Raw genomic sequence first — 19,359 nt, 5'->3', positions numbered from 1 at the left:
GCATGTGAAAATGAATTTATTTTTATTAGCTAATATATTCCATATCTTTCTAATTGGCTTGTTTCAAGAGTTGTAGGGACTTCAAATGTTTTGATCCTAATACTATCCACCCAAATAAAATTGTTATATACTGTGTGTGTGTTCTAAGGTTGCCCAACTGAGGAGATTATGACCATCGGCAGGTCTCCGATATTTGATACTTGTCAATAAATAAGAACGAATGTATAATTCCAGTCTTGGAATTCCAGATTTACGTTATTGAAAGCCACTCAGATTTCTTTGAAATATGGACTGGAATATACATTTCCTAAATCAATAAGATAACTCATAATTACCCATTGTTTTTCAATCTAAAAACAGTGCCCTTCATCACCACTGCCACCAAATATTCTTAATTTGATAAATGCAGACACACAACACAGTTTTGATTTGCTTCACCAATTTATTTTGATTATGAACAAAGGAATTTTTTACACATATCCCATGTTTTGATGAGCCAAAGACCCACATTTCTACTTTAGTTTTCTATTCCCTGCATCCCATTCACCAAATAGAAGCCTCAGGAGTACTGTGAATACCAGTTTGCTCTGGACTCCCATGTTCAGACAAGCAACCACCACTTCCACTGTTGCAGAAAATAGTGGAGTCCAAAAGGAAGAAGACATTGCTCTCTCCTAACTACCCTTAAAAGCGGAGTTGGTTTGGTGAAACTAGAGTTTCACCACATCGTGCTCCAGTTATCATGCCTGAAAAGTACTTGTTAAGCATTGATGTCTTGGCCAATTCACAAAAAGCTGGTGATGCACAGCCTTTGACAACCTTATCAGGAACTTCACTGTCATCTAGTAAAGAAAAAGAGACAAGGTCAGATGAGCATCTTGGTAGCAACCTGTGTTTGTGTGTGTGTGTGTGCAAAAGAAAAAATAGGAGCATCTTAATTTTTAATAACTATGTTGAGCAAGTATAGAAAGCATCTGAAAATCACCACATGAAATGAATATGAGAGAGGTGTTTAAAAGTTAGAATGAAAAATGTCTATTTTTTTATTCTTCTGGGGCAGGGGCTCATCTTCATTGATATTGCTTTCCAGATCAGGTCTCCATGGCTAATTATACTTCTTTTAAAGACTGGTGAAAACACTCTTTTAATACTTTTACACGTAAGTTAACAAACAGACTATTTCTCTCACCTTCCCAAACCTCCACCCCGTAAATATACATACTCATAAATATGCATACAAAGCAAATGGGATTTGAGGTGAGTTATGTTTTCAGGAAAAAAGAAACTTTCCCTCAAATGCACAAATAATCTATTTTCTGGAAGGAAGCCACAAACAGAATGAAATAGTAACACACACACAAACACCCCCCCCCCCCACTCATTGCAAGGCGGTTCTACTTACCATGAACAAGAACAAAGTCAATGCACTGAGTCTCGTCGTCGTAACACTTGATGGCATTTGAACCCTCAGGAACTTCTGATTCAGCTACACCACGGTTTGGGCATTCCAGCCCATTCAAGCGCCTTGGTGGCACTGCCAGAAGTAAATGCATTGTTTATTGTTGTGAATGTGACTTATTGGCCACTGTTATTTTTGGTGCTTGGTTTATTATGTATAGTGTTCAATCACTAATTACATATACTTATGTAGTGCTTATTACTATGAAATAGATTTAGGTATATAATCTTGTTTAAGTATAATATGTTGTATACTTTGTTATTATGTTGGAAACACTCCTCTGATTCAGGTTACTATGTAAAGTTTTTAAACAATAAATAAATAAATAAATAAATAAAGCCTTGGTGTGTATTTGTTTATTTATTAATGATTATTATATATCACTTAATACTAAAAAGAGGCTCCTGTTGTTGTTTAGTCGTGTCCAACTCTTCATGACCCCATGGACCATTGCAAACCAGGCTCAGAAACTACAAATAAAATTTAATTTTATACGTAAATGCATTACAATGCGAAAAAATATAAAATCTCAAAAACAAAAACATCAGCATATATTGAAGTGTGTTTAAAGTGAAGGAACCCTTCTGTCTCCAGTGCTCCAATAATATTCTTAATAAATAATAATAATAATAATAATAATAATAACAACTTATTTCATTATCTACACCCTGCCCATCTGGCTCAGTTCCCCCAGCCACTCTGGGCAGTTTACAGCATTTATAAAGCATCTCCTAACTTACAAAATGCTACACATCACACTAAGATTCTGCCTCTAATATTCACAAACTATAAAGTTATTACCTCTGCAGTTCTGCCCCATCAAGATGAGTCCCAGGGTAAGCTGGGCTTTCAGAAAGCAAAGGGGGGGGGCATGTTTTGTACACTTGTTGAGTGATGAAAACTAAGTTTCAATCTAAAATTTTATTTTTTTTCTCAAGGGCAGGTAGGGTTTCAGCCTGCATACCAGTTGGAGCTGGTAGACAGTTGCTCTGGACACAGAATTGACCTGCGCATCCATGGACAGCTGTGAGTCCAAAATGACTCTCAGGCTGCGCACCTGGTCCTTCAGAGGCACAGTTACCCCATTCAGGACCAGGGAGTTCTCCACACCCACCCGCCTCCTGTCCCCCAAGAACAGTACTTCTGTCTTGTCAGGATTCATCCTCAATCTGTTAGCCGCAGTCCATCCTCCAACCGCCTCCTGACACCCATACAGGACCTTCACCACCTTCACTGGTTCCGATTTTTTTTTTAAATGATATTTATTTATTTATTTTATAAAAATTTTATTGGGTTTTCACAGTTTATATAAACACACACAATACACAACACAGACACACAAACACAAAGACAAACATACATAATTTCAAATCCTTAATTTCTTAACCACTTTCCCTGACTTCCCCACACCTCCCCTTCTTGCATCCTAATTCCAATAGTTAACTCAGCAAGTTCTTATCTCCAACTTTTACCTTATTAATATTTTACTTAATTCTTCTTAATTAACCAAATTTAACTTATAAACCTCAATTAAACCACAAATACTCATCATTTACGTGCTTTTCTAAGGTCGACCCAAATTCCCTTCCACAAATTTCCCAATTTTTATATTAATTACAAAACATAATAACAGAAAACAACATATAATTATACACCCTTTGGATTCCAAAACTCTCGCCCCCCCCCCCTTTCCCGGTTTCGATCCCCAAAGAATATCCATCAGTCTATCAGTTCTCAGCCTGGATCCCTCACGTCCGAGGCCCTCAAATCTTTCTCAGTCCCTCTCTGCCGGTTTTGTTGGTAGTCCTTTATGTTGGACATCGAGTCTCGGAGAAGCTCTGTCCCAGTAGGGTCTATGTTTCTTCCAACCAGACCTCCATATTCAAAAGCAGAGCCCAAATCATGTTTCTTATTCCTTTTAAGTCCAAGTGTCCCAAAGGTCCCAAAAGCTCCAACTTTCGTCTTAATCAAATTTGTAATCCATAGGTCTTCCGATCTCCCCATGGGGAGATCTCTCCAATCTTCATTCTCAAATTCAAACCAAATTCTCATCATCCAAGTCTTGTTTTCCTTGTAATCCATTTTTATAGGCCTCTGGTTGTCCTTTTTCACCAGCGGCATTTCAGCTCCTCCTTCCCACTCCTCTGAATCATCACATCTCTTCTTGTTCAGCTGCAAAATTTTCTTGAGTCAAGTCCTTGGCACAATCAACAAGTTTATTTGCTTTAGAATTCAGGGTCGTTACATCTGTAGCCAAAGCTTTACTCTGATCTTGTAACTTTCCCAAGAGAAAGAACATTCTATCCAGCTCAGCCTGTATTTTTCCATCTGCAGCCATTGTAATGTCTCAGAACCCCCTCTAGAGGGATTCTAGTTACATGATATTTATTGAAACAAAGGAATTTTTAAAAATTACACAGAAAAACAGACAAAATTACAAAAAACAAAAAAAACAAAAACATAAGAGAAAAAATAAAAAATAAAACCATCCCTTTCAAATTCTCCAATTTCCATTACCTTCTTTTCATGACCTCCTCCTCCTCCCATCTCTTGTATCTTTATTAGTAATTGTCACAGCAAATCCTTTCCGTAATTCATAATATTTTATCATCACGTTGCCTTACTCTGTTCTCATTTTGTCTTATAAAAACGACCTTAAAGCTTAAAACTTCTCATAACCATTACCTTTTCGCCAAATTCTTTAAACATTTTTACAAGAGCCAAATAATTTCATTTCAACATTTTCTCAACATTCATAAAGCATTTCTATTAATAATAATATATGTCAGGGGTTCAGGGACAGAGGCACAGGGTAGGCAGGAGATGGAGAGCGATGGGGATGAGTCCCAGGACAGCGAGGAAGAGGATGACAATGACTCTAGAGATTCCATGAGTCTTTCCAGCGAATCAGAGGATTCCCAGAAGGGGGCGCCGGTGGTCAAGGCCAGGGGAGCCCCAGGGGGGACGTGTCAGGAGCAGGGGGCCAGCGGGGGATCCCAAAGTGGCAGCTGGGCGTCAGGACCAGCCTCCCCGCCAGAGTGCAGCGAAGGGGGTGGAGGTTCCAGTGTATCAGGGGAGGCGGCTCCGGCAGTAGAGAAAGGAGGGAGGTCGGAGCAAGCCACCCTCCCGGAAGGGGAGGGGAGTAGTGAAGGGAGTAGCGTAGCTGTCAAAAGGAAAGTTAGGGGATGGGCGCGCGCGCCAAGTTCAAATGTAGAGGCGCGCGGAAGTACAGGGAGCCCGGAGGAGGGGCCAGGTCCCAAAGCCCGCAGGAGGGGGCAAGAGCAGTCTGATTCCGCGTCGGAGGAATCCAGGAGGGGCGAAACCCCAGCGGGCAGAAAGACCCTGCGGAAAAGGAAAGAGAGAAAGAGGTGGAGCAGCGCAAGCCTCTTAAACTGGTGCAGGGGAGGGACGGATTCAGAAGGGACTTCAGCGGTCTAAGCCTAACAGACGTAGGGCTGCGCGCCTCGGATCTGAAGCAAACAATGAACTGCAATAAACACTTTTGTATATAAGAAAAGAAAGGCGTTGGTCTTTTGTGAGCTGAGACTTGAGGCAGCCCTGACAATATATATAAAAAATACAATAAAATAAAAGCAATCCAATCTTCTTCCAGCGTCCCCTCCCCCCCGGTCCCGGGATTGTCAGTCTTTTTTTTCCCCCCATTAGTCTAGCACATTAACCTGGTGCCCTTATGTCCGAGGCCTTCAAATCTCTTCCATGTCCCTTTCGCAGCTCTTCTTCATATTTTCCTTTCACTCGCGGGAACTCCAGCTTAGTAGTGTTTTTGACCCTTTTCAGCAAATCAGCCCTTTTCTCATAGTCCAGACTAAACTGCATGTGATGTTTAAAAACATATTTCAAATTCCCTCCAAAATTGGAAGTCCCAACAGCTTCAAACCTTTGACGGCCCATTACCAGACTCGGAAAGTCCAAACAACCCCCCATTTCCAGTTCGATCCAAACTTTATCTTTCCAAATCTGGTTTTTTCCAAATTCATTTATCAGATCCAAAGGCTCATTTTCCTGCTGCGCCAAAAGTCCCTCCATCTCTGGCGTCCCAGATTCAGCAAGATCCTCTTCTTTCTGTTGTTCTGTCATGGCTCGCTCCTGTTTTAGTTCCTGAGTGGGTTCCATATACTTTTCCACAACCTGATCAAAGGTTCTGGCAACATTAGTCATAAAAACCATCTTCTGACTTAACTGATCCAATAGGGCATTAATTTTACAGAAAGCACCCAACAGTGCTTCTGAAGGCATTGTCCTGCAAGGTCACAAAACTCTTTCCCACGGTTGTAATCAGCAACAGTTGCAAGTTCCCAGGATTTAGTTACAATTTCATAGCTCCCCTCTAGGGGGGAAAACTTCTGATTGTTCTTTTCCTTGGAAACAATAGCAACAGAGTTTCTTCTTTAAGATATTTTGTCCATATTTGTTCTTTTAAAAAACGAAAGGAAACAATGGAATCACAATATTTCCCTCCTTTTAACTATCTGTCAAAGCATTTGTTTCTGGTCAATGAGCTTCAATCGTCAAATCTGACACCCCGTTCCAGGGTCAGGACAGTGGAAAATTACTTTACTTTAACTTTATTTCCGCAGGTTTAAACAACTCAATAAAAGTCCCCCTTCTTCTCCTGCTTCCGAAGGGGGTTCCGCAATTTAGAATGATGAAAGACGATCCTTTAAAAGTAATTTTTAAGGCTCTAGTTTACGTTGTCTTTGCTTTGTTATAACTACAAGAAAACGGAAGGGTGACTTCCTGTTTAGCCCTTTCCGTTTCAGTACCAAATGAAAGTAAATTTTAGAGTCCAAGTTCCTTTTATTTCGCCAATTCTTGTTTAAAGTCCAGGTGTTTAGCGTTCCAGTACTCATGGTTAGTTCTTTTCAATGCCAAATTGTCCCAGGAAAAAGGCAGTGCTCTCTGGCAACAGCTGTGCGGCTTCGCTCCGCAGAAAAAGCAATTGACTCACAGCACCGCACCACTTCCCCCTCTTCACTTCGGAGCCTGTTTCTGGGTTCCTTAGTGGGTTGGGGGGTGCTAAAGGTGCCCGCCGAGTCCCACGGTCACAAGCTTCATCCGCCTGTGATTTTCAGAAGGGTCCCTGCTACACTGGTTCCAATTTAAAAGAGAGGTAGAGCTGGGTATCATCTGCATACTGATGAACACCCAGCCCAAACCCCCTGATGATCTCTCCCAGTGGCTTCATGTAGATGTTACAAAGCATGGGGTAGAGGACGGAACCCTTCGGCACCTCACAAGTGAGAGCCCAGGGGTCTGGTCTGAACACTCATTCCCCCCACCATCATTTCTGAACATGGCCCAAGAGGAAGGAGCGGAAGGGCAGGCAACCTAAGGTCCTCAGGCCAGATGCAGCCCAATCGCCTTCTCAAACCGGCCCGCAGACGGTCCGAGAATCAGCGTGTTTTTACATGAGTAGAATGTGTCCTTTTATTTAAAATGCATCTCTGGGTTATTTGTGGGGCATAGGAATTTGTTCATCTTTCCCCCAAAAATATAGTCTGGCCCACCACATGGTCTGAGGGACGGTGGACCAGCCCACAGATGAAAAATGTTGCTTTTAACATCCAGAAGGATGTTATGGTCGATGGTATCAAAAGCTGCTGAGAGATCCAGCAGAACTAGGAAATAGCTTTCACCTTTGTCCCTAGCCCAACAGAGATCACCAGCCAGCATGACCAAGGCAGTTTCAGTCCCAGCTTCTCATTCAGTATCACGCATCCCATTCTACTCCACAAATGCACACAGATACATCATCCATCCAGTCACCCCAGTCATCTCTCACTCAATCACCAGCAACCATTGCCAGTCACTGCAGTTTAAACAAGTGAAAACCAGGACACTAAATTTGAAGCTTTTATGCACCACCCCCCCCCCCCGGCTATTTTGCTGATTTCTGATAATAATAATTCCTGGACACTGGAAAATGTCAGTGTTTATCAGACCTACTGTAGAAACCAATGAGAGAAAGAAACAGTTCACTAACTGAGACATGAAATATAGCAATGGGAGGAACTTAAGGCTACCATATGTCCGTGTTTTCCCAGACTGTATGCCAAGTAGGGTGGTTTTTGTTTTTTAAAATGCTTTTAAAATCTCCCCCCCCCAAAAAAAAACCCCCCAAAACTTATTTTTGTTCACAAGTATTTTTGTTCCCAAATAGAGCTCAACAACTTTGCCCAAGCAGTTCGACTTTTGTTGTTCTCCAGTTGGATGGCATCCAGCAGCAATAGATGGTTTAACTAACTACCTTTGCAGTTCTGCCCCACCAAGATGAGTCCCAGAGTGAGCAGGGCTATCAGTGAGCAGGGGGGGGGGGCATGTGTTCTTATCTCTCTGTTTCCCCAATTTATCTGGGGCGTTTTCTTCCACACACCCAGTGGCCATTTGAAACTCTTGGGGATAAAGTGCTTCTCCATGACATACAGATGGTGATGCTGATTCCAAGAATTTTTCATACAAACTAGGTTAGGGCATTTACTGAACACCTCCAAGGAATTATTGAGGCCCCATTGGGAGGTCAGTATTTACCTTTTTATTTATTTATTAGGAATTAAATTTGTATACTGCCCTTCATCCAAAAATCACAGGGCAGTTCACTACACATTTTTTTTTGACATACCGTATATCAAAATTCTTTCCCTAATTACTGGCAAGGAAACATTGCACTGGCACCCAATCAAGTGATACAACTTTTTTGCCTCATGTCATCTATTTTTCTTAATCTTTTGTACACTTGTTGAGTGATCAAAACTAAGTTTAAATCTAAAATTGTAATTTTTTATCTCATCCCGTTTTTGAGTTATGAGGGTTTGAAATTTCAAAGAGAGAGAGAGAAATTTGACCTTGCCAGACTACACAAAGCCCTTAAAAGCTCAGCCCAGCATTGAGATAAGGTAAAGGTAAAGGTACCCCTGCCCGTACGGGCCAGTCTTGACAGACTCTAGGGTTGTGCGCTCATCTCACTCTAGAGGCCGGGAGCCAGCGCTGTCCACAGACACTTCCGGGTCACGTGGCCAGCGTGACGAAGCTGCTCTGGCAAGCCAGCGCAGCACACGGAAACGCTGTTTACCTTCCCGCTAGTAAGCGGTCCCTATTTATCTACTTGCAATTTAGGGGTGCTTTCGAACTGCTAGGTTGGCAGGCGCTGGGACCGAGCGACGGGAGCGCACCCCGCCGCGGGGATTCGAACTGCCGACATTTCGATCGGCAAGTCCTAGGCGCTGAGGCTTTAACCCACAGCGCCACCCGCGTCCCTAGATAGAGATACGTCAAAACTAAAAACACAAATCCCTTCAGAACCTGATCTTCATGATATGTCACATGATGGACTTACTCTAAATCTAAAATCTAAGTTTCCAAATTTTCCATTTTATAAAAAGGATTAAAAATATTAATACGATTTAAAAATTCCAAAAATATATTGATTATTTAATATTTCAAAGAGCCACCTGCAGTTTTCACATTTTTCAAAATATATTTTGTACATAAATGTCTGCCTTATTGGATTCTATTTGGGATAAATGGGTCTTCTTGGAGTAAAATATAACAGAATAAACAAGATCTCAACTATAATATTAGTTGCTTCAGGCATTTCTTTAGGAAGTTATTCAATTAAAAGGTGTCTGAAAAGCTAGTTAGGCTTTTCTTTTAAAAATGTGTTAAATGAGGGGAAAAGTTGTATCACTTGATATTGAATGACCAGGAATGAATCTTGGACTGGAACGGTATTGCTTGTCTTAGAGTGACAAGGAAAGAAATTTGAAAGCTCAATGCTATTTATCTTTGGCAATAGATAGATAGATAGATAGATATACTTACATTTAGGCGATAAGAGGTTGCACATAAGTTTTTGACAGCAATAGTGGCTATGCTGGACGTATTTTCTTTCTACTGAAGAGAAGGTGGCATTTACTGAGATGCAATCTTTAGCACAACCCTTGTTCTTGTAGGTCTCTACAGAGCCATCTGTTAGAGAGAATTGAAGGAATAGCAAGATATGCAAAAATTCAGATTGATGAATGTACAAATATAAATACATTGGGCAAATGGGTGATTTAAGAGAAAATACCTGGCAACAACTGAATTCAGCAAACTAATCCATAAAGTAGTTTCTTTGAAGTATAATTTCTTCTGCAATACCATGTGAATATTCTAGGATAGTTCCTTAACAACTTGCACATAAATGGGATTAGATGGACTTGTTTTTCTGCCCATACAAAAGAGCCTAGAATAGTTTGATCCACCACCCATCTCTACCTGATATGGAACTAGCTGATCCAGGGGCCTGACTCATGAAGCTTCCTTATATTATGTACTATATTTCTGAGAGACGGAAGAAGATGGTTTTTCATCTGGTCATTGCCTACTCTGGCCCAGGCAGTGTCCCAAATCTTGCAGACATGCCTGTGCAAGAAAAAACTCAAAAGTACATGAGAGTGTAAAGCAGGGGTTGTCAACCTGGTTCCTAGTACCCACTAGTGGCCATTTCAGGATTCTAGGTGGGTGGTAGGGGGTTCTACAGCACAAGCTGAATCCTCCTTCCATCAAGCACTGGTGAGCGGTAAGGAAATTTTACCATCAACAAAGATGCATTAGTGGGTGGTAGGTATAAAAAGATTGACTACCCTGGTGTAAAGTGAAGTGAGTTCTGGTTTGCCACATGATGGAACACGGCATGAGCTCAAATGACCAGGTGATTGCTTCGTATGTCTAAACTCTGTAGCTCTAAGAGATAGGATCCTCCAAACAAACTACAAAAAAGACTGCATAGAAGAGAAAAATATAATTATTCTGAGAGAAGTTCCAGGGAGGATGCTTAAAAAAAGAAGCATCATAAATTTCTGACTGATCCACTTAAGAAGAATATTCCATATAGGTAGGAGCTAACATAAGGAATAACCTTCACTTACAAAGGAAAGAGATGGAAACTTAAGATGGTGGAAGGAGCAGAAAGATTTGCTAGAAGTTACAGGAAGCATTTTGGAATCAAAAGAGAACAGCTGACAGGGGAGGAGGAAGAGGAGGTAGCAGAAGAAGAGAGGGACAGTAAGAAGAGAAACATCTTAGACTTATGCATTCACACCTTTTATTTATTTTTCTTACAACTTAAATTCTCACTGTAGAAATTAAATTAAAATAAAGGATGGTTCTTAAAATCACAACATGGAATGTAAATGCTCTAAATAACAAGTTTAAAAGGAACAGAGTGGAACATATCTTAACAGAAAACTATTTAGACATAATATGTCTCCAGGAGAAACATATATCTAGAAAACACAGAAGGGTGCTGATTAATAAAAAGTTAGGAGCAGAATTTATCTTGTCAGATAAGAGTAAAAAGAGAGGTGTGGTCATCTATGTGAAACCCAGACTGCTTTTCAAAGATGAGAAGGGAAGGATCGTAATAATTCAAGTAATGGTACAAGGAGAAAAATTAGTGATGATAGGAGTATATGCACCCAATGATAATAAAGCTGATTTCTATAAATAATTAAATAATATTACTTTTATGCGCCAGGCAAAAAAATGTTCCTTTCTAACCAGGCCTTTTCTTAACCGATCAACATCCTATACCTTTTTGAAGGGGCTCTTTTTGGGGGGGGGGGTATTGGATTATTTTTATTTTTGATGTTATATATTGTCATTTTTATTGTGAACTGTCCTGAGACCTCTGGGTATAGGGCAGTATATAAATTCAACAAATGAAATACTTCAAATTTAATATAAACAAAGGAACTGATATTAAGACTGTCTGGAAGACAGGGAAAGCATCCATGAGAGGATATTTCATCCACCAGAATGCAATTCAGAAGAAATTGAAAGAAAAAGAAAGTGGAAATATTAGAGGAGATAAAAAATAATAATGAAAAAGAAATAGCTAAGAACCCAAAGAACAAGATGTTAAGTCAGACTATTAAAATGCTTCAAACTCAATTATCAGTTATCTTGAATCAGGAAACAGAATGGAAGATAAAAAATGTTAAAAGAAAAAAACAAACTAGTGTTGGAAATGTAAAGAAGTGGCAGGAACAACATATGTTTGTTGGACCTGAAAAAAGATGAGGGAATTTTCAGAGGGAATTTATAAATAATTTAAAAAGATGTTTAAAAGCTCATTCCCTAAAAAGCCTGAAGATTCCTCTTAGGGATCACGGGGGATGAAATTCCAAGAAACGTTAAGAAAGTATTTACGTATGCCACCACAGCAGCAAGAGTCTTGAATGCCCAGAATTGGAAAATGGAGACCTTATCAACAAAGAGTTACTGGCTGATCAAATTGATGGAGTATACAGAACTGGACAAGTGGACAGGTCAGATAAAAAGATCAAACAATACAAAACATTAAAAATGATTGAAATATATTCAAACAGTATTTGAAAGACCATTATGGAGAATATTTTTTTTTACCAGTTTACAGTAACTCCTGTAAGAAAAGAAGAAAAAAGTAAAACATAAAGGAATTAGGTTATTGAATAAAGGGCTGTGTTAGGAGGGACAGTCAACTAAGTAAAACTGAGGACTGAGGTAAGAAGGGGAAGGAAGTCAAACAGAAATGGATTACAAATGAATCAAATCAATCAATAAATATGATTTTTTTGTTCTTTTTTTATTTCATAATGTTTTAAAAATATATGTTTAATTACAGGAAAATCAAGTTGTTACAATGTGATTTGATGAATGTATGTCTAAAGCAACCAATAAAAATGAATTACAAAAGAGAGAGACAGAGTAAAGTGAAGTGACCAAAGGACCCAAGTCACAGCAGTCTGCTTTGCTTTCAGTGGAAAACACTGCAGGACTCAAGGGAAGAAGACAACAAATGAAGGAGGAGGAGGAGATTGGGTGGTCTGTGTGGGCAGAACACAGTAGGGGGACAAGGAAAATGCTTGTCTGTTGCTTGGTTAACACTGCGAATGAAAGAGGCAAGTGTGGAGGGGAACTATCCATCCCATCTGAGTTAACAAGGACCAAGTAAGATGAACACAGTGATGAAGCAAAACGTGCAAGCCCAAGGGGACTTTTTACATGACATATTATACACTACTAAGCAGAGGGCTGCAAGACGTGGCTAGTGGATATCCTTAATGGCATGCTTGCTTTGTTCCAGGAGTTTGGCAGTCATCTTCTATGCAACCTTCTATTTCACTACTTTGTGCAGCAGAAGAATCATTGGGCTGGATTCTTAGTGGGAATGGGAGGTGAAGCCCCATCCTGTCAGATGGGATCCCTCTCAGGGATGTTGGAAGAATGCATTCCTTGACCATACATCCAGCTCAGGGGTTCAGGGGACAGAGCACCCCTTGCCAGTGTCTACTTGAGGTTCACAGGTTGCTCTTCATGCTGTTGATGGACGATAATATTGGTCATCCCCAAGAGTCTATCAGTCAGTAGGCGGACTGGTTACATGCCCAGTGTCTGTGTCAAAGCTGTTTATCCCCGTAATCAATAAAGTTGTGGACTAATCTGAACCCAAAACATGTCTCCTTGTGTGCATTCACTTGCTGCGTACCTCATTGCCCCATCAATGTGCCTGCACCAACGAAGAGTAGACTCTGATTTGGTTGCTTTCTAAGCAGTTGGGAATTATCATTCACTGAGGGGTTGTCATTTAGGAGTTAAGGGGGAGCTATGAGACAAATGCCAGAGAAAGATGAGGCCTGAATATTTGTGCACAGTTTGTTCACAGTAAGCAGCTGGTAAAAGTCAGGAGAAGGTTACTAGTGGCTCTGTGGATCTATGAGGCTTCCCTGAGTCAAAGTATGACAGAGGTTCCACACTCTATTAGTTAATGATATGGAAATGGACCATCTCAGTGGCTCCTTGCTGACTCTGGAACTCCCTTGCTCAGAGAGAGAGAGAGAGAGAGAGAGAGAGAGAGAGAGAGTTTTCAACATAGAGAGGGATGGATGGGTTTCAACACGAGGTTTTCTTCTTTATTTTATTTTTTGCTTTTATTGTACCTCACTCAAGAATCTAGACTAAATCCCGCCTTGTCATTTTACAAGTGGGTCTCAACAGGTTTTTGGAGAATGACTGCTTTTACTGAAAGGCTTGGGGTTGTGTTGTTTTTATTGTAATTATTGGTACATTTTAAACAGATTTTTAATATAGTTTTAATTCTAATATTTAATTGTTGAAAAAGTTGAGTTCCTCAAGGTTGGTGAGATCAGCATTCTGTTGTCACACTAGATACCCCAGAGACCAAAGGATGCACCCACACACTTAGATTTAATATGACAAAAGGGCTTCATACTCACTTAAATAGGTTTCAGTAAGCTGAGAAAAGCAACTTCCTCCTCCCAGAGTACAATAACGAATCGTGCTTGATTTACATTGATTACCTTTCACTGCAGAGAGGAGAGGGAACATGAGTTGTTCAGTCTTTGAGAAACAGAATATTCCAAGCTAAACATGAGCAATGTTAAAGGTCTCAGAATCCACATGTAGTGGTGGGTTAGAGGCTGCATGCACACCAACACACATCTCTCTCCCCCCCCCCCCCATTCCTCACACAGGAACATCTCCAGGCACAGAAATGGAAAGGCACAAAGCCTTCTTCCCATTTGCTATTATGCATGCTAAATCAGGGAAATACTCTTCCCCCCTACCCACTGCCTTCTGCCTTTTCAGGGCCTCAAGGAACATTAATATAGTCCCCTAGTCTGGCTCTTCCTCCACAGAAGAAGAGGGGAATGGGATGCCTATGCATGCTCCCTCTGTGTTTTGCAGATGTTTTTCCTTTGCCCTTAGCCGCCCCCCCCCTTAGCCTTGCCTTTACCTGGAGCCATGCTAAATGCACCCCACTCCCCCTAATAATCCTGAAGCTCAAAAAGGCTCTGCAATTGTAAAAATTGCCCCTTGCCCCGTTCCATAAGGAAATATAAGCACACTTTCTAAATGGACCCTTAGGACCACTAAACAAGACTCAATATCAGCTTTGTGGTTGAATGGGGAATTTTGAATCTGATTTCTCTCAGCTCCTGGGCTCAGTACACTAACCACTACACCACACTACCTACAAGGAATACTATTGCCTATCCACCAAAAAAATGGCTGGGGAGTTCATGAAGAAAATCCCTTCACCCCTCCCTATACCACTCCTCCAGCCCAGGGCCCAAAACAGCAGGGGCCATATTCCATCCCCAGTCACTGCTAACTGGCTACTTACACCTAGGGAGATTTCCCCCCAAAAGCAAATCCCCTACCAGGGATGCCCCTTGCACTGGTTCCCCATTCTTGCAACCAGTGCTTTCAACTTGTGGTTAAAGGTAGGTGCCGAGTTCTGCCTGACATTGGGGGTGCTCATTGTATGCACTTGAGACCACAAGTACAACATGTACAAGGAGGTTCCAAGGAGGCACAGTGGGGCCCCTCAAAGTTGGGAAATTTTCGGCCCCATCATCACATACTTGGGGAGGCAGAGATGTTCCCAGCCCCATAGGGTTGGCATCTATGGTTAGAGGTCTCTCAGTGCCTCAAAGTACCATTGATCTGTTGCCTCCAGCAAGAGCCATAGTTATCTGCAGCAAGCAGCCTACTGCAAGGCTAAAGTTGCTCCTTTCCTCTCCACTGGCCTCCTCATGAGTAAATGGAACAGTAAGGAGGACCAATCCCCTTGCCTCTCTAGACAGTTGGCTCTGCTGCTTTTATCTTCTCCTGCCAGCTTCCCTGCTCTGCTCTCCCTCATCCAGTCCTCTGATTAGCTAGACCTCCTCTCCTTCCTGCAGAGTCCTTCCTGCCGAGCTCTGTATGGCTGCAAGGGCGTAGGTAGCATCAACTGTGTTGGACTGGTCATGTTGTTCGGATGCCTGATTATCGTCTTTCACAACAACTACTTTCCGTCTCTTGCTTCAGAGGTGGCATATAGACACTACTAGCCCCTTGACTGAATGTTCTTGGAGAAAGAATTCAAGATCTCAGGTTCCTACTCACCTGGACAAAGAATGACCAAGAGGAGACAAGTACTCAGGAAAGTCCTCATAGTGCTGAAGAGATCAAATGCTGAGAGCACTCAGAACAAACAAGCAGGTGAAGAATGGAGGATGAGCCTAGTTTGGAGGGTTTTATAGGCCAAGAAGGGAGCCTGAGGGTTCCAGGTGGAAAGAACTAGTCCAGTAAGGGGGTGGGAAATGATGAAATTAGAGATTGCATGCTTTCCCAGACATGGTGCAATTTTATACTGGAACACAAAGCACAATGTGGAAATTGGATTAACTCTTTTTTGGAAACGGTGTGAAATTCTGCCACCTGCAGTTTGCACTCCATCCCATTCTCATGGTTAAGAAACAGGTATTTTAATTAATTGAATCCTTTTTGGGAAGCCCATGTAATTTCACCAAACAAAGCCCCAGTATATCCCACCTAATTTCATCACAATGCTTCTGGGGAAATGATGCCCATGATCAGATACAAAGTGATCAGCAACTGGTAAATCACATCTATATTTTATTCACAGGTATCTGGTGAGGCTGGAACATGATTGTATTCCTAGACCAGCCAACGGGGCATGTTCAGTTTTGTACTATTTCACAATTTTTCAAAATATATCCTGTAGAAATATTTGGAAGTGTGGTTCCTTGAAGCTGAATCAAATATTCTGTCCATAGTCCTCACGAAAATGCAACCCCCAGAATCCTCTAGGAAGGAATAATGGGTACTATACGAGATTGAATTCCATTACACTGGGTGCTCAGGTTGCGAACGTGATCTGTGCAGGAGGCACGTTCCCAATCCGCAGCGTTCGCAACCTGCAACGTCGCGATTTGGCTTTTCTGCGCATGCGCAAAATGTGATTTCGTGCTTCTGTGCATGCGAGAGAACCAAAACCCGGAAGTAACCTGTTCGGGTACTTCCGGGTTCGGTGTGGTGCACAACCCGAAAACATGCAACACAAAGCATCTGTAACCCGAGGTATGACTGTATATAGTTGTCTGCACCAACATTGTCATATCAAACTGTGATTTACAAATAATATAACACAGGTTGTTTTAGCTAAAGCTGAGCCTGCTGAGCTAGAAATGGATATTGATCAGGGAGAGGTAGTATGCTGACTTCCAGAGGTGGCTAGACTACAACTCTCATCGCCTCAAAAGCCAAACATTCCAACTAGGGTTGTTGGAAATTGTCTGAAGAAGACTATGTTGGCTACCCCTGTGTCCATAATCTATCTCATTCAAGAAAGCTTAAGGTAAAGGTATAGGTACCCCTGCCCGTATGGGCCAGTCTTGACAGACTCTAGGGTTGTGCGCTCATCTCACTCTATAGGCCGGGAGCCAGCGCTGTCCGCTGACACTTCTGGGTCACGTGGCCAGCGTGACGAAGCTGCTCTGGCGAACCGGCACCAGAGCAGCACACGGAAACACCGTTTACCTTCCCACTATAAAGCGGTACCTATTTATCTACTTGCACTTTAGGGGTGCTTTCGAACTGCTAGGTGGGCAGGAGCTGGGACCGAAAGACGGGAGGTCACACCGCCGCGGGGATTCGAACCGCCGACCATGCGATCGGCAAGTCCTAGGTGCTGAGGTTTTACCCACAGCGCCACCCGCGTCCCTTGAAATTATCCAAATCCATGAAGGATGAAGGGCCGCACAGCCATATCTTTCAAAGCAGCTTTCAAAGAGTTCCTAGGGCAAGACAGTCTGATGAGTGGGGTAATAATAATAAAATTGTTCTTATTATAGAACCACACCTTCCCACTCATACAACTTTAACTTCTGAAAAATAAATCATATACATAGCAATTAAAAAAATATTTTGCTCATAAAATATGGACCCATATGATTAACAGAGAAAGTCCCCATGATGTAACTCCCATTGGTTGCTGGCCCATGACAGGGAATGTCCACTCTGGTGCACTGCATTCATCTCTCCCATTATGATGTTTCACGAGTTTTTAAAATTCCTATTGATCCAGGGAGTTAAGGTTGCAATAATTTGAAACTATTAGCCTTCAAATTATTGACTGGGAGGGTGTGTTTCGGCTTTTTAAAGTTATTGATGTTTTCAAAAGTTTTAAATACATTTCATTATATTTGAAACTCTATTCTTTTCTGTTGTTTGCTTCCTTACGTTTCTTTGACAGGATGTGTGGGACCAAATAAAAAATGTTGAAAAGCCCCAAACCCAATACAGTGGTACCTCTGGTTACGTACTTAATTCATTCCGGAGGTCCGTTCTTAACCTGAAACTGTTCTTAACCTGAAGCACCACTTTAGCTAATGGGGCTGATGGAGCATGATTTCTGTTCTCATCCTGAAGCAAAGTTCTTAACCCAAGGTACTATTTCTGGGTTAGCGGAGTCTGTAACCTGAAGCGTATGTAACCTGAAGCGTATGTAACCCGAGGTACCACTGTTTTGATCCTTGAGAGACCCCACTTCTGACCCATCTTCATTGAGGATACTGCAGGTTTATACTGCTTCCTATTCTTTACTGACCTTTCCTTGTCTTCCAGGACAGCCAAGCTTACTCAGAAATCTTTCATGTTGAACTTAGGGTTCCCACATCTCAAAAAGTAAAAGCCAGTACACACAAAGCTTGTTTTTTTAAGGAAACCACCAAAAATATTGAGCTTTTTGAAAGGAGAACCCAAAAGTTGTTGAGCTTTTTTCAGAGCTCAATTCCCTGTAATCTCTGGGAAAATCTATATGTTTGCCGGCCCTACATTATAATGTTTTTTATCGTCCAATTTTGACTTATGTGGGAGGAATGGTGGTATAGTAATTGGAGAAGAGAAGAGAAGAGAAGAGAAGAGAAGAGAAGAGAAGAGAAGAGAAGAGAAGAGAAGAGAAGAGAAGAGAAGAGAAGAGACAGGATAAATTGGGATATTTAAAAGAAAAATAATTTGAATATCCAGCCAGGGCTCCTTTGGCAAGAATGATGAGATAAAAATTTCATAAATAAAATTGATGATGAATAGTATATTCATTGTGGTGGCCCATATAGATAATAAAGGGGCTGTGCAGCTCTCAAAGTTTCACCTTTTTTGGTTTAGTGAAACTTCAGGTAAAGAGTTATGTGGTTGCTGCATTTGGCTCCCAGGCCAGGAGTTCTCAACCCCAGGAGCATATTAAAAAAGGACTTAAAATCATAGACTCATAGAGTTGGAATAGACCACAAGGGCCATCGAGTCCAACCCCCTGCCAAGCAGGAAACACCATAAGAGCACTCCTGACATATGGTTGTCAAGCCTCTGCTTAAAGACCTCCAAAGAAGGAGACTCCACCACACTCCTTGGCAGCAAATTCCACTGCTGAACAGCTCTTACTGTCAGGAAGTTCTTCCTAATGTTTAGGTGGAATCTTCTTTCTTGTAGTTTGGATCCATTGCTCCGTGTCCACTTCTCTGGAGCAGCAGAAAACAACCTTTCTCCCTCCTCTATATGACATCCTTTTATATATTTGAACATGGCTATCATATCACCCCTTAACCTGCTCTTCTCCAGGCTAAACATGCCCAGCTCCCTTAGCCGTTCCTCATAAGGCATCGTTTCCAGACCTTTGACCATTTTGGTTGCCCTCCTCTGGACACGTTCCAGTTTGTCAGTGTCCCTCTTGAACTGTGGTGCCCAGAACTGGACACAGTACTCCAGGTGAGGTCTGACCAGAGCAGAATACAGTGGCACTATTACTTCCCTTGATCTAGATGCTATACTCCTATTGATGCAGCCCAGAATTGCATTGGCTTTTTTAGCTGCCGCGTCACACTGTTGGCTCATGTCAAGTTTGTGGTCAACCAAGACTCCTAGATCCTTTTCACATGTACTGCTCTCAAGCCAGGTGTCACCCATCTTGTATTTGTGCCTCTCATTTTTTTTGCCCAAGTGCAATACTTTACATTTCTCCCTGTTAAAATTCATCTTGTTTGTTTTGACCCAGT

The 19,359-nt window shown here is 41.6% G+C and overlaps 1 protein-coding gene across 1 annotated transcript; it reads right to left on the bottom strand.

Moving 5' to 3' along the window:
• Window positions 1–253: 253 nt before the first annotated feature.
• On the bottom strand, window positions 254–15,461 carry LOC308483126 (phospholipase A2 inhibitor and Ly6/PLAUR domain-containing protein-like; the record flags this gene model as incomplete). The annotated part of the gene is made up of 5 exons (XM_081016712.1): window positions 254–842; window positions 1,403–1,534; window positions 9,299–9,445; window positions 13,738–13,827; window positions 15,413–15,461. 5 exons carry the CDS (start codon window positions 15,459–15,461, stop codon window positions 685–687), a joined length of 576 nt encoding a protein of 191 aa, XP_080872838.1. The 3' UTR covers window positions 254–684.
• Between the last annotated feature and the right edge of the window lie 3,898 nt (window positions 15,462–19,359).

The sequence above is a fragment of the Podarcis pityusensis genome, assembly GCF_964106645.2.
Source record: "Podarcis pityusensis genome assembly, chromosome: 8".
NCBI lineage: Eukaryota > Metazoa > Chordata > Lepidosauria > Squamata > Lacertidae > Podarcis > Podarcis pityusensis.
This window is presented reverse-complemented; position numbering and strand designations above follow the sequence as displayed.